Below are 15,040 nucleotides of genomic sequence, written 5' to 3' on the forward strand. Positions count from 1 at the left end.
TGAGGAATTCCAGGAATGCTCTTACTCTGCAGGCCGTCAGGCAGAGCCTCACAAACACAGCCAGCCACCGGCCCGAGCATCGCAGCTTGTTTAAATTGGTCCGCTGAACCAAAGTGCAATAGTGTCATGAATAAATGCCAGCGAATGTATGTAAACAGAGTGGCACAGAGGAAAGGCTCTGTCTTCATGCCCTAATAGAGTTTTGTCTGATGTGTGCTGAGTATCAGTCTGACTTGTGTGTGTGGCAGGAGTGTCCTCACTGCATCCGTCACATTTTCAAAAAAGCTCGACAGATTTCGGCGCCTGGCGCTTTCTTTGCCCGTCTTATCTTTGACTTTTCTTGCTCTGAACTTCCAGAGTATTGCTTGATTTACGGCACACACATCAGGACTCCTGATGAGTGTGTGTCGGCAACGGAGCCTGCAGCAACGTATTCCCATGTAGGAAAACTTCAAATCAATGCTGGCTATTAATCAGCCCCCACCCCCTTAGGCTAGCAGCGCTGATGGTTATAAATAGAACAAGAAGGCATGTCTGCTGACGCGCAGGAAATGCAGCTCAATCCAGAGACGGCCCTTCACTCGACAGCTGCCCACGTGAGCAAACAGACCCCGAGTGGAGCGGCTCCTTCTGCCCCTCTGAGGTGTGACGGAAGTGTTCGGTCAGCGCCTGAAGTTTGCACATCTGTGTTCCTGGTTTTTGGCTGTGTGTGTTTCCACAGAGCTGAGCTCTGCAGGTGCAACAGGTTCTTTTTCGGAAACGCTCTCATAAGAACACTGCACACGAATCAAGAACACTTGGAAATGTTACAGAGCGCAGAGTGAGCATCGTCATGAACCAGAGCGAGTTCTGCAGGTATTTGGGTTGTCCAGGCCTGTGGAGGGTCGTAGACAGGCAGTGGCGGGGCATGCATTACACAGCGTCTGAATCCCTCATGAACCGTTTTACGATGCAGAAACCAGCTTTGCATTGCAGATTGAAAATTCCTGTAGTCACAATAAATGCCTCTAAATAAACGGAATAAACAAAACGGTAAACAAATCTCGTTCTGCTACTACAGCCAGCACAAAACATAGAAAATAACCATATAAATTAATATTATTTATTATGATATTTATCTAAAATGGGATTATGTGAAGACTAAATCCATCCTCCTCTCTTTCCTCTAAACAGTCCATCACCCTGTCATGTAGATTATGGTCTTCAGTTCCATCCAAAAGTCCTTTTCTATTCCATCATCAGTGCTGAGAGCCCAGTCTCTCCAGTTGTGTTTCTGCGTAGGTTTGAATCCGCTTCAGAGCAGAAAATGTCCGCTGGACAGACGCAGTGGACACAGGGACGGTCAGTGCCAAACCTGCTTCATGATTCACTTAGATTTTTCTGATGAAGAAGTCGAGGAGATCAGTGGGAGATTTTCCTGCTAAATCCTCCATGGATACATACAGTCAGTCTGTTTTTAACTGAGACGGATCAAAAAGTTCTCTGTGTCAAACTGGATGAGGCTCCATGTGACTTCCTGAAACTCCTGTCCAATCAGAAGCTCTGAATACTGCGACTCTAAGCCTGCTAGAAGGCCCTACTGACACTAACTCAGAATCTGATTGGATGAAGGAAATGAATGAACGACATTAGATTTTGGATTAGAGGACCTTCAGAACTCATCGTGTCAACCTCTTTAGCTCTGACTCTGCCTGGCAACAGAGGACTGCTGAAATGCGATTGGTTAAATTCTCCAATGTGAAAACACGTCTGTCTGGACGCAGACCCTTTGGAATGATTAAATGAGCATGCATGGATGATTAACACGTGATTCCGATATTTTTTAGGCTTGAAGGCCCTGACCGCCCACCATTATTGACAAGTGTGGTTGCATCTTAAGAGTAGTGTAGGTGTGTCTTGTGTAGGTGTTCCCTTGAGGCTTGTACATCCATCTTAAGAGATGGAAATGGGACGCACCATTCCCAACTGCTCTTACCGGTGGATACAGGCCATCTGCGGGTGAAAAATGGTCAAACGCTGGTGTCAAATACAGGGGGCCCGCACTAAATTTAAGGATCATAGAGACTGCTCAGTGAGCTTGTAGAGAGAAAACCGTCATGTGCACGTTTTTCAACGGTCACGCTGCGGGCAACAGGTAGTAGTTTGGACTTACACAACACGTAAGGGTGAGTTTCGTCCGGAAGGAGTCAGTTAGCGCTGTTCGTGTGATACGGTTGCCCTCCTTGTGTGCATCTAGACTGCTAGAAATAAGGAAATTAAACAATCAGAGTGTAGATTGTGTGGTCATCCTACATAGTTCCTACAGGCACAGACATATCACGTCCACAGGCCTGTGCGTGCATCTTTGCGAGCGGTAATTGTGGAGCCAGTACTCCCACCGTATTAGCAACTAGAAGGACAACAAACGACAGCATTACCCGTACGTCATAAGTGAGTGCAACTTCCATTTTCCTTACAAATACTTCATGGTACACTTATCGGACACATGACAATGGTATGTTCCATTTTCATGACCCTGTACTAACTCAAAAACCCACAGCAACCGTACGGGTTCATGTGACTGAAGCATACGGTGTGAGTACAGTCTCCTTAATGACTGAGCAATACGTAAGTGCCCATAGGACACCCATACGATGCCCACAAAAACTATTCTGATTGTCTAATTTATTCATTTCTAACAGTCAGACTGCACACAAGGAATGTGCACTTCCCACGTGAACTGCACTAACAGGCTCCCTCTAAAGTCAGCAGGATTTAGGGGGTTTGAAACATGAAAAATCCGTACAACACGTCTGCTTCTCACCTACTTCCCCCTTACCTGCTATATAGGTGTTGACTATGACCTGTCGTCCACAGCATGCCTGTAGAAAAACAAACATTTTCTCTCCACAGGTTCACTGAGCGGTCTATCACCTTGATATTTTGTCACTTGCATGTCCTGTACAGGTGTGAGCATTTTTCACCCACAGACAGCCCGTATCCACACGTAAGGACATTATTGACCGAGACCATAGGAGTTTATTTTTTGGTTTTTATTATATTACCTTCTTGTTATGGCACTAACTATGGGACGGTGTGACAAAATGGAAAGGTTGGAAAGTTTCCCAGATATGTTTCCTCTATTTATATATCTGCTGTCTAAAAATGAAACACGATAAAAAAAGAGATAAAAAACTGGAGGCAAGCAATAAATTAGAAAGAAATGATGTGACTTTGATCTTTCATTCACTTTAATTCAATTTTTATTTATGTAGCCCAATATTACAACATAGTTGTCTCAACGGGCTTCATTCAGAAAAGATGCACTATTCTTCTAGAGCCGACACATTTGTATGGCCCCTTACCTTGTTTTGGTCCGTCCAGTACAGGAAGTAGCCTTTTGGGTCAACTGTAAGGGTCACCGGGGTCACTGCCGTAGAGTCCTTTGGCAGAAACAAAAGAGACATTTGACGATAGTATCTCAGAAGGCAAATTATTTCACATTACAGCATCAAAACTAAGTGTTTAAATAAGATTTGCATTCCAAAACTGCTGTTTATGTTGCAGGTTGTGTGCAATCATTTCCTTTTTAGTCGTCCATTAGGGGCAACACAACAAATGACCAACTTTGCATGTGAGAAAGAACAGTCAGCATTTTTCAGGGACACAATAATTGGCATTTTGTAACAGAAAACACCCCGAGGCTCACATGGCAACGGCAGATATTACTGGATGGCACTACAAAAAGAAGGAGCCTTTGCTTTTCTGTCTGAGCCCGCCCTCGGTGGCTGTGGATGAGCGGCAACAGTAGCATATTGTTCTCTTCGGCGGTGTCTGCAAGATCAGACACGCGAGGACCGCATTTGCTACAAAGAGCCACCAAATCTTCAAAGTGTCTTCATTAGACTGCTAATGATGTCCCCATCACGGCGTTTGGAGCCACAGCTAATGGGCTGTTTCTGCAAAGCGCTCATTACGTTTGGGTGCAAAGTGAAGGCAGTCGTTAAAAGCCGTTTTAATGTCTTTAAATGGCAGAAATTGACAAAAATAAAGTGAAATCCATCTGAGTTGAGGGAGGAAAATCATGAAAGATGTGAAATCTAGAACAAATGAGCTGCAGGTTTTGTTGCGGGCGGTACAGCACGCCATCATTTCAGGTTTGTCATCTATTAGAAAAAACTAGTTTCAGTTATGTTCACATGAATGTGCAATGTTTGCAGGCTTGATCGAACAACAAAACCTGCCACTGAATCCATGCAGCACACATGCTAATCATACAAAACAGGGAAATGTAAAGCCCCGCCCCCCCAAACGCAGGTCGATCTCTAAACTCGGAGTCTAACTTCTGTTCTGTGTAAACATATCTGTCATGCGCGGGAGACGTTACAAATGGATGCGGCGTCCACTGATGAATCGTCTGACATCAGCGGAAGGAATCAAACCGACGGCTGCTGCTGGGAATTTGCCTAATGTTGTGAGAAGACTCATTTTCAGCAGCCTCCTTTCTTAATGCCCTGACTCTCCACAGCCACCGCAACACAACACATTTAACCATCATGACTCTTCGAGTAGATTTTCTCAAGGGCCCATGCATTTAAAGAGCAAAAAGGATTACAAATGAAAGCAATTTGCTAATGGGGGCTGTGGGAATTTTGCTGCTTGTTTGTGGTAAACATCTATTAGCTGAACACAGCATGGAGGGTGAGTGCTCTCAGTTTTCTCCTACTAAACTTTTCACTTATTTTTTATCAAGACAAACTTGATTTTAGCTTTGACAAAGTGTGATTTCCCAAACTGCAGCAAAAAATTGACAACAACTAAACATAGACGCCCAAAAATTAAACGAAGCAATAGCCTGTTAACATGAGCATAATTTATGTTTACAACCAAAAGCAGTTTTTTTTTTTTATATGAACTTACAGTATTTCGTGCCTTTCGATTTTTTGATCATGCCATATGTATATCTAATGACAAAAACAAAACAAAGTAAAGTTTAATCCATTTTTTAAAGGGCCTATATATTACAAATTAAACTTTTAAGTGTATTCTAAGGTTCATTCCTCACAAAAAAAACAACCCCAAAACGGTATTTTGATCCATTTACGCATTTCTGAATCTTCCTCTAATAACCTCTGAGCACCAGCCCCTCCCAATCCATGAAACCGAGTGGGTCCTCACATTGTGACATCACAAAGTGGGGAACCGCCCCTTCCCGAGAAGAGTTTGCACTGCCAGCTCCGCCTCCAGGCTAACACACACACACACACTTTCTCCGTGGAGCTAGCGGTGATCGGCTAAGCGCTTGCCTTTTACATAAACAACATGTCCATCTATCTTTGCAAAAGTTTGTTTTTGTGGACCAAACGCTGACATGCTGCCGAGGCCGGCTTTAAGTTGACGTCATGAAATGAGAGGTACCCACAAAGACTGAGGAGATAAAGGAGCTGCAAAAATAACTTATATTTCATAAAAAAAATCCTTTAGTGTGCCAAATGTAATATATTATCATATCAATGGATGGATATAGTTCACTCTGAAAGATTTAGAATAGCATGATAGATTTAAACAACTGGGAACGAATAACATTTGCAAAATATGCTTTTTGCACTGCAAAGATATTTTTTCACAAAAAAATGTGATCATATTTACCTATTGGTAAATCAAATTGAGTATTTGTTGTAGCTGTCTAGTTTTGGTACTTTTACTGGATATTTTGAAACAAATTTGCTCAATTAAATTAAATTCTTGCACAGATTTTTTTTGTAATATTAATAGGTTTTTTTTATAGTATAAGAAACAGAAAAAGATGGTTACAATGGGACATCGCTGATTGGAAAAGGATGTTTAATTTTTGACGTCTGAGTTTTTTCAAATGCGTCATATGCGTCTCGATGTCAGCCTACTTAAACTTATTTGATTAAGAAAAAACAGATCCAGTATGCCTTCGTTCCGTAAAAAATTGAAAAAGCATTTCGTAAAAAAAAAATATTTCCAGAAATCAAAACGAAATGTTAATAAGTGAAGCATAAGAAGAAACCAGACTTCAGGGTCACTGTAGATTCCCAAGATCCATCATCTGATACATAGCTTAGACTTTCATTAAAAGCCATTAAAAATAAAGGCTGCACGTTTTTTGGAAAATCCTGATGCAGACGTGGTTCTAACATCAAAAAGACTCAAAACCTGCGAGTTCCAAACTCATCATTAAAGGTGAACTGTCCTTTAAATGTTATTCGTCATTAAAGAGAGGATATTAGCGAGATGTGGCCTGCTTTGCATGGAGTGAAAATTAGATTAGCTGCTGACTTGCACAGTAAAAACACCCGGAGGGATCCGATGCCTGGGCAGAGACATCACCATTATTTTTAGTGAGGCATCTGTACCATTAGGTAACACCTGAGGTGGGATTCTGGAGAGTGGACTGGAGCTTTCCGTTTGGTATACTAATGACATATTCTGCTGCTTTTCAGGGATTTTATGCTCCCCTGTGAGGCCTGATAATATCTTATTCAGTGTGCATTAGTCCAAAGAGGCATGGCCTGAGAGTCATCTTATCCAAATCTCTGTTTACACAGATCTGGCATCTTCTTTTTCCCCGTCTTAGAAGTAATTCCCGACAAAGGATGCCTTACTTTCAGGGTCTGGACGGGAGCTTGACCTTTAGAAGTGTGTTACATGTGGAAACACTTCCCTGTCTTCTGGTTACAGCTCTGGGAACTATTGAGGCTGTGCAAAAACGAAGGCAGTAAAATTTCGCAACAACCGTTAAACGGAAGGCTAAAAGGAAGGATGATTCGTCGCGCTTTGCAGCTACGAGCCGAACACGTTATGGTCATCACGTTGTTTTTTAACACTGTTTTTATATTGGCCTCCAAGTGCAGATCTTTGGCTCATAGGGGTTTAGCGGTTTGTTTTAACAATCCGGTACAAATCATAATTTGTGGCTAATTTATAGTTACTATCGGTTTGAACGATCCGATTACCTGACTTGAAATTCCAGAACATCTTTAGCCACATTTCAATCAGTGTGACTTAAAGATAAATACCTGCGTAATGAACAGTACAGGTTAGGTTTTCCAAATTCCTTGTATTTCTTGCAAGATAATTTCGTGTGAATTAAATATGAAACGATTTCTATTCCTGCGATGCAATCAGATTGATCAGTCTGAGGTACAATCGAATAAAATCAACTTATACCATGAAAATATGATGCATAAAATAAACTGATTGTGTGGATCTTGGAAAATACCATTTTGATTGAGACATGGTAAGTTTATGTGACTATAACGTAAAAAAGACCAAGTGCACCACAGTGGACAACACACACATGTAATGCAGCAAAAACTGATCAGTCCGTCCTTCCAGTCCAAACTGTGGACTTTGGATTTAGCAAAGTCATGTGACCATACAGTGTGCTAGAATGTTCTAATAACTTTGGATTCTTTGGTTGAGGAAAAACAACAGTGGGCTGAACTTTAGGAAACTAAAATGTGATTGGATTTGACATTCATTCTAGTTTACTTGCTTGTTTGGACACATATTTCATTTACACTTGTTAACCACACACTGGACTGTAATGTTTCGTCCGCTGTGATGTCACCATGGTAACGAAGTCACATACAGGCAGAGTAAACCGAGTACTGATTAACGTCTTTACATTGTTGTAAAAGTGCTCCAAGAACTGGTGTGAAATTGTCCTAATATTGACAAAATGTATGGATTTTATTTTGTAACGATTTTATGACATTATAGGTCGACTGTATTAGCAACTTGTCTCAATCAGATCGATCCAGTTGCATTGTAGTAGTATAAATCGGTTGATCAATGTAGTTGATAAATTGTTACACCCCTATTGGCTTGCCATTGGTGCGTCCCAAAACTCACAACTGACAGTCGACAAACCAAAGATGAAGGTGATTCGCATGCAATTTTCTAAATATGTGCGAGTGCCAGTGTTGAACGACCCAGAGGATGGGTTGGGGTTAGGGTAAGGGTTAGGTTAATACGTGCGACCAACAACACCCATCCGAGTGGCTGACAGGAATTTCCATCAGTTTTTTGTGATGGTGCCAAATCTGAAGCCAGGACAAGACCAGAAATGTCTCACATACAGATAACCAATTAAAGTTTTTTCAGACCACCTTTTTCTTTCCTGGAAAAGGAAAAAGGAAGGGCTTGCATGGGAAGTGAAAGTATCCTCGAGTGCATCTGTGTTTTTGCAGGAAAGTGTGCATTTGGTTCTGGAGGTAAGCCCAAACATACAACTCTGCAAACTCCAAGCCCTCGTAAAAACACTCCAACAGAAACAGGTAAGGAAAATTATAATAAACTAGTTGGGAAACAAACCATTTTCATCTCTGAGTAACAGGATGATGAGTTTGTGGTTTGATATAGAGCATGATATTAAATAAATTCCATATTAATTTAAGTGTTTATGAATTAAAAAAGGGCAACTGTGATGATTGGACTTTCGTAGCAACATGATTGCAGCTCATAATCTCAGATTATGTTAACATTACCTTTTAGTCAACGTGATTTATTCAATTTACCTACCAAAATATACAGTAGAAAGCTTGTAGCGCAGATATACGTTAAAAACCCAGAAATTGATGCAGAACCAACCCAGAGAGCTGATGGCAGAACTGTCCTTTCATTTATTTTGATGTGCATCCTTTCAGAGGGGTGTGCTGTTTGTGTTGCTTGAGGAGTGTGCACTGCGGCCGTAGCCGTCTGCTAAAAGGCTTGTGGTTTACAGCGTCTAATCAATTTTAATCAAGGTCATTTCTCCAAAGCCAGACTCCCATATTATGTTTAAATGATAACAAAAAAAAGAGTCAATACCAGGCTGTTCAAAGAGGCGGAAGAATATCCATCACGTGGTTCCACTTTAATTACTGTCTAATCTTCAATATGTTATTGTAGTTCATTGATGGTTCATGATGATGTGGGAGATTAGTTCTGATCAAAGGAGGGGTGAGTAAATTCTGACACACGGGCACGTGCACGGTCTCATTTACAAATAAACAAAGCACATGTCAGTGACTGCAGAAAAAAAACAGATCAATGTCTTTTCTGTTATGAGTCGCTTATAGATCCTCTGGTGCGCTATAGATTCTGGTGGCATTTGGCATGCATGGAAACGCGCACAGAACGGAGAATAGACCCGTTCCTGGCCCTGTTGGACCGGTACTCACATCTTCCCATTTCATGAATTTGTTGCCCTTCTTGAGGCACTCCGGCACGCACACGGGCTTGAGCTGCAGCGCGTGAACTCCAGGCTGTGCCCCGGCCATCGACTCATCCACTCCTCTCGACGCGCGGCAAGAAATGAGTCACTTCCCCGTGCCCGCTGCCGGTGCCCGCTCCGATGCCCGTTCCTCCTCTGTAACGGTCTTAAACAGGCTGGCGGAAGCCCACTACTCCTGCCTGCTGGATGTCATACCCGCATTGGCGGCGGCGGCGCAGAGGACGCGGCGGAGCGGCACAGCTGACGCGCAGAGACGAGGAGGGCGCACGCGTGTCACAGACGGACAGAGTGGTGGAGAAAGGGAGGACATCTGAATGAGCTGCACGTCTGGCTTGGAATCGGATCCACTGGTGAGCACGAGGACCGGATCGATGCTTTAAGTGATCTGGCGCCTCCGTGCGTCCGCGGCCAAACAGGCGGAGGCAGAGAGACATCAGAGCACAGCGGAAGGAGCAGCAGGTGCATGCAACAGCAACCCACAGGTGTGGAAATACCTGGATTTTATTTCAGACATCAATCATTATTTGAGAAATGAGGTTTTTATTCTTTGAAACAAAAATTTGCTGTAAAATATCAACCCTTTTTTTTTTATCCTCATGGGATTTAAAGTTTATCTAAAATATTTGCTCTTACAAATGTAAATGCAATGCGATATTACATTAAGTTTGAAAAACAAATCATAATCAAATAAATGTAAGAAAAATATGAAAGGAAAATGTCCTGAGCAAGATAACGAGTCAAAAACAAACATGTCCGTCTTTGTAACAACTATGAGAAATGTATTGGTTTAGTTTGATAGAATAGAATAGAATAGAATAGAATAGAATAGAATAGAATAGAATAGAATAGAATAGGTCTTTTATAATACCTAAGGAAATTCAAACTCATCTCTTAATTTTACTGATTTTTTAATCCATTGGAATATTTAGAATATTACAATGAAAATACAAAATACATGTACATCAATTAATTAAAGTAAATATAAGGAAAAGTTCATAAAGATGTTAAAAAGATGATCATCTTAACAGTGTAATTCCTCATGGTCATAAATGGACTTTTTATAGTTATACAGTCAGTGAATTTAAATAACCCCACCCATATTGTAGTTGCCATAAACCGGTTCTTAAACCGGTTCTTATCATATATATATATATATATATATATATATATATATATATATATATATATATATATATATATATATATATATATATATATATATATATATATTAAGCAAAAAATAATTTAGTCAGCCACCAAGTTCTCCCACTTAAAAAGATGTACTTATGAAATGTTGGTCTTTCGTGATCCAGGCATGATATTCGTAATAAGTGTTTCTTGTGTTCGTCATTCGTCGATGTTCGCAGATGAAGTCAGTTTTGAGCTGTTCAAAATTTTTTGTCTTTTGAGAATTACACAGTTTACGCGTATTTTACGTACTTTGTACACAATTATTTCTTAAATACGCAATTGTTCGTGATTTTTGCTATCCATGCGCGAATGTTTGTCTTTCCACGACCGTTCTACGTATGTCTAACAGACTTTTCACGCATGAACCACCGCTGTAAAACTTTCACATCACGTATAAGGCTCACATATCACATTAAAATTACGTAATTGATGCATGAATCACTAATGAATTGCATATAACCAGCGCAAAAAAATCAAGCACGCCCCATGTTCTTCATTGATTTACGTGTTCTTTGCGGGGTTTATTCTTATACTTCTGTGGTTTTAACATGGTTCATTTGCGAACATTGCACGAAATGAACCAGAACTTAACTAATTTTCTCTCACCTATGTTCACGTCTGACCAATTTTTATTCGTGCAATATGCGCAAAATGTACTTAGTGGCTGTGGGGCATGGCTTTTAGGTTGGGGGTGTGAGGGGCTGTAAGGGTGAGCCTATCAAGAGAAAGTGCTCAGCTATAGTTGACAGGAAGGGGTTGTTCCACACCAACAGTTTCACCCACAAATCAGAGTTGAATTTTGAATGAACTCCTGCCGCTCTGCAGAAACTGTGTCCTAGAAAGCGATCACAGGTTTTTAAAATTTGGCTGAAATCGGCATCATCACAACTAGAAGGAGGGGCTGAATTTCTCAGTTACACCTAATCATATCCCCGTGGTAGACCTCATCACAGCCACAGAAACGGCCATAAAGAGGAACAATTTGAATGGATCTCAAGCTGAAGAAATACGTCTCAAAATTTTGGCTCCATTGTCCAGTGCCAAACCACCACCTTCCAATCTTTCCTCAGATCAAAGAAAGGCCTTGACAGCTCTGGAGAAGGACCACAGTATCATTTTACCAGCGGATAAGGGGAGATGTACTGTGATCCTGAATGCGGTGGACTATGAAGCCAAAGTTAACAACCTACTAAGTGACACCACCACATATGAAGCACCAACCAGCGGCTACAAGAAAAAGGTTATAGACTGCCTGGAAAGACTGGAGAGAGATCAAGTCATCGACAAGCCACTATATTACAGACTGTACCCGGGTAATACCATTCCCTGCATCTATGGCCTCCCAAAAATACACAGGGAAGGAATACCACTGAGACCCATCGTCAGCAGCATTGACTCAATAACTTACAACATCGCCAAACACCTGGCTACTATTTTGGCCCCTCTGGTTGGCAACACAGAGCATCACGTCAGGAATTCACAAGATTTTGCAAACAAAGTCAAACATCTTCAGCTGGATTCTGACGAGACAATGGTGTGTTACGATGTAACTTCCCTCTTCCCCTGCATTCCCACCACCGAGGCAGTGATTTCAGTGAGGAAGAGATTACTGCAGGACTCTAAGTTACAAGACAGAAAAAATCTGACACCAGACCACATCTGCGAACTGCTGGAAGTGTGCTTCAACTCCACATATTTCCAATTCAGGGGAAACTTCTACAGGCAGAGGCACGGCTGTGTTAATGGGCTCTCCAATCTCGCCCATTGTGGCCAACTTGTACATGGAAGAAGTCGAGAGAAGAGCCCTGGACTCTTTCCCAGGTACCACTCCAAGCCACTGGTTCAGATATGTGGACGACACTTGGGTCAAGATCAAAATCAAGGAAGTGGAGGCTTTCACAGATCATATCAACGCAGTCGACAAAAACATAAAGTTCACCAGGGAAGACACAAAGGAGAACACCTTAGCCTTCTAGACTGTGCAGTGATCATTGGAGATGACAGACAGCTCCAGGTTGAAGTGTAAAGGAAGCCTACTCACACAGATCAGTACCTGTTATTTGATTCAAACCACCCTTTACAGCACAAACTAGGCATTATCAGGACGTTACAACACAGAGCCCAGGAGGTGCCCACAAGCTCTGACGGAAAGAAGAAGGAAGAGCAACATATCCACCAAGCCCTCCGAACCTGTGGATATCCCAACTGGGCATTCACCAGATCCCAACATACAATAAAACAAGACAAGAAGGAAAGGGAATAGTATTTCAATTCCTTATATCTCAGGCCTGTCTGAAAAATTAAAAATGATTTTCAGACAACATAACATCCCAGTTCATCTCAAACCAGTTAATACGCTCAGACAAAAACTGGTTCATCCAAAGGACAAAATTCCCAGCTTCAAACGGAGTAATGTTGAGTATCCACTGCAAAGAGAACTGCAATGAACAGTATATAGGAGAAACCAAACAACCTCTACACAAGCAGCTTTACCAACATCGCAGAGCCAACCCAAGTGGACCTGGGTCTGCAGTGCACCTCCACCTGAAGGCCACAAACCACTCATTCGAGGACAGTGAAGTCCGAATTCTAGCCAGAGAGAAAGGATGGTTTGAGCGAGGAGTGAAAGAAGCTATCTTTGTCAAGAAGGATGAACCTTCTCTTAATAACAACAGTGGTCTCAGGTTTATTCTTCCATCCATCTACGGCAGTGTTCTGAAGCCCAAACAAACCCAAGCAGTTCCACCTGGGTCATTAACAGCTGAAAGAGAGGACCAGTTTGGGGAGGGAGTCACTGCTCTCCAATCCCCAGCTGAGGACAAAGGACTCTTAACGACCAGAAACCATGTAGGCTAAGTTGACAATACCATCCAGTTTCAGGTCCGACTCCTCCCCCATGAGCACATATAAACCAGCTCTTTTACCAGCGAATTCAGAATTGACAAAGCCTTTTGGATAACGTCTTCTAACTTTAAAAACTAAGTCCATATGATAGCCCCTAAACCTACTACTATAATTCAACCAATTAAAAGACCACAGCTTTGAAAATACATCAAAGGATGGTCAGAGTGGGACTTTAAATCTTTGTCCCTTTTTTCTTCTGTCATGGGGTTCAGTTTGCTCATATTTCATGTGAATTAAAAACTGAGGTTTCCATCAACCTGTGCACATCTTCTGAAACTGGGTCATCCACCTTTACCTGTCATTACCATTGAGTTCACTCATCCCTACAGACACCTTCTGACATCTTCCCTTTGTGGAATTGTGTAGCAAACTGCCACATTTCTGGTTTGACGGAGGAATAATTAAATGAATTATAAAATAATTTTGGGTTGATGCCACTTTTCTAATGTAACTTTAGAAGATCTAGTCCAGAGATTCATTTATTTATTTTTATTTATTTATTTGTTCCTTTCATGAAAATTATTTATGCCCAAATGTTTACATGTTTGTTTTACCTATTCAACATTTTCATGATTGGAAGAGATGATAAACTTGAGATGGGGAAAAAGGATGTACTTCTTTTTTCCCTAAAAGTATTCAACAAAGTCAAGCGCGGCTAACCTTATTACATAAAACATAAACCCTCGAGGCCTTTCAACCACTCATAGCACATTTTCTTCACTTTGAAAAAAAAAGGGGGAAATGGAATTTCTGTGTCGTTGTGTCTCAATGCTGCTGATGGTCAGCTCCGTTCAGCGATAAAACCAAAGGGTTTGATGGGAGCAGATCCAGCAAAAACCAGTCATTTTGGGAATTGAGGATTTAGTTGAGTTAAAGTCATTTTTCACTTAAAGATCTGACATTTAGAACAATCTTAAAGCTAGTTAAGTGTTTAAGGTTCCACGGTTGCAGAGAGCCAGATCTCCATTCAGAAACAACACAGCGGTAGTGAGGTGAAGGATTAGCTTCATATGCGCTGACAGCAGTTTGAATCCTGCAGTGTCTTCAGCCACACATGAGAGGAAAAACTGGTCCTCGTCCTGGTCTTAGAATCCGGACGTGTTGCTCATCCAGAAACATAAATTCAGGATGAGGTTTTTTTTTAACCGTGGCTAGTGTGGAACTGCTGTGTCAGCTTCAGCGAACCCAGCTTTGAGCGCTGCTTCGTCCTTTGTCTTACTGCTGCACAGCAAAAATCAATCAAACAGACCCTTCCAACCGCTGGATCCACCCGCCCCGTCCGGCCGAGGGTGCAGCAGCTGCCAGATGACTCTGGACAAAACGGCAGGACAGAACCTGAAATGAATTATGCTGAGGCTGCAGAATCACCACTTCCCCTCTGGGCTTTGTGCTCCGGCAGAAAGGAGCTGCAAGATGCAGAAGCAAGCAGAGCATTGTGGGATTTTAACACCATATTAGTAATGGTGGCACAAAATGTTCTATTGTCTTTTTACCAAACTAAAATCACGTTTATTTTTATTATTTCAGACAGACGTGAAGGATGAACGGTTGGTGTCTAAATGAGCTCATTTCTATAAGTACAGCAGAATTCAAAAAGAGTGTGTTAGCACCATCTAGTGGAGGTTTATTGCAGGTGCAGGTTGAGATTAATCCAAAAATTGAAGAAAGATTGGAGTTTTTGAAGCTTTATTCTAAGACATTTAATATGAATCTGCACAC

At 41.6% G+C, this 15,040-nt stretch overlaps 1 protein-coding gene and 1 pseudogene across 3 annotated transcripts in view; one reads left to right on the plus strand and one right to left on the minus strand.

Moving 5' to 3' along the window:
* plcb1 (phospholipase C beta 1) overlaps window positions 1-9,822 on the minus strand; it is a 125,593-nt gene extending 115,771 nt beyond the window's left edge. Inside the window, exons 1-2 of one of the 3 annotated variants that reach the window (XR_002872859.1) lie at window positions 9,174-9,822; window positions 3,345-3,422 (exon numbers count right to left, since the gene is read on the minus strand). Coding sequence is in view for 2 of the 3 variants with exons in the window: in XM_023952846.1 (XP_023808614.1) it covers window positions 3,345-3,422; window positions 9,174-9,272 (177 nt within the window). In the remaining variant the exon portion in view is untranslated. The remainder of the gene's footprint in view (window positions 1-3,344; window positions 3,423-9,173) is intronic. The other 2 variants (XM_023952846.1, XM_023952847.1) reach the window with 2 other exon arrangements.
* LOC105357138 overlaps window positions 9,307-15,040 on the plus strand; it is a 34,644-nt pseudogene continuing 28,910 nt past the window's right edge.

This window comes from Oryzias latipes, chromosome 24 (assembly GCF_002234675.1).
Source record: "Oryzias latipes chromosome 24, ASM223467v1".
Classification (NCBI taxonomy): domain Eukaryota; kingdom Metazoa; phylum Chordata; class Actinopteri; order Beloniformes; family Adrianichthyidae; genus Oryzias; species Oryzias latipes.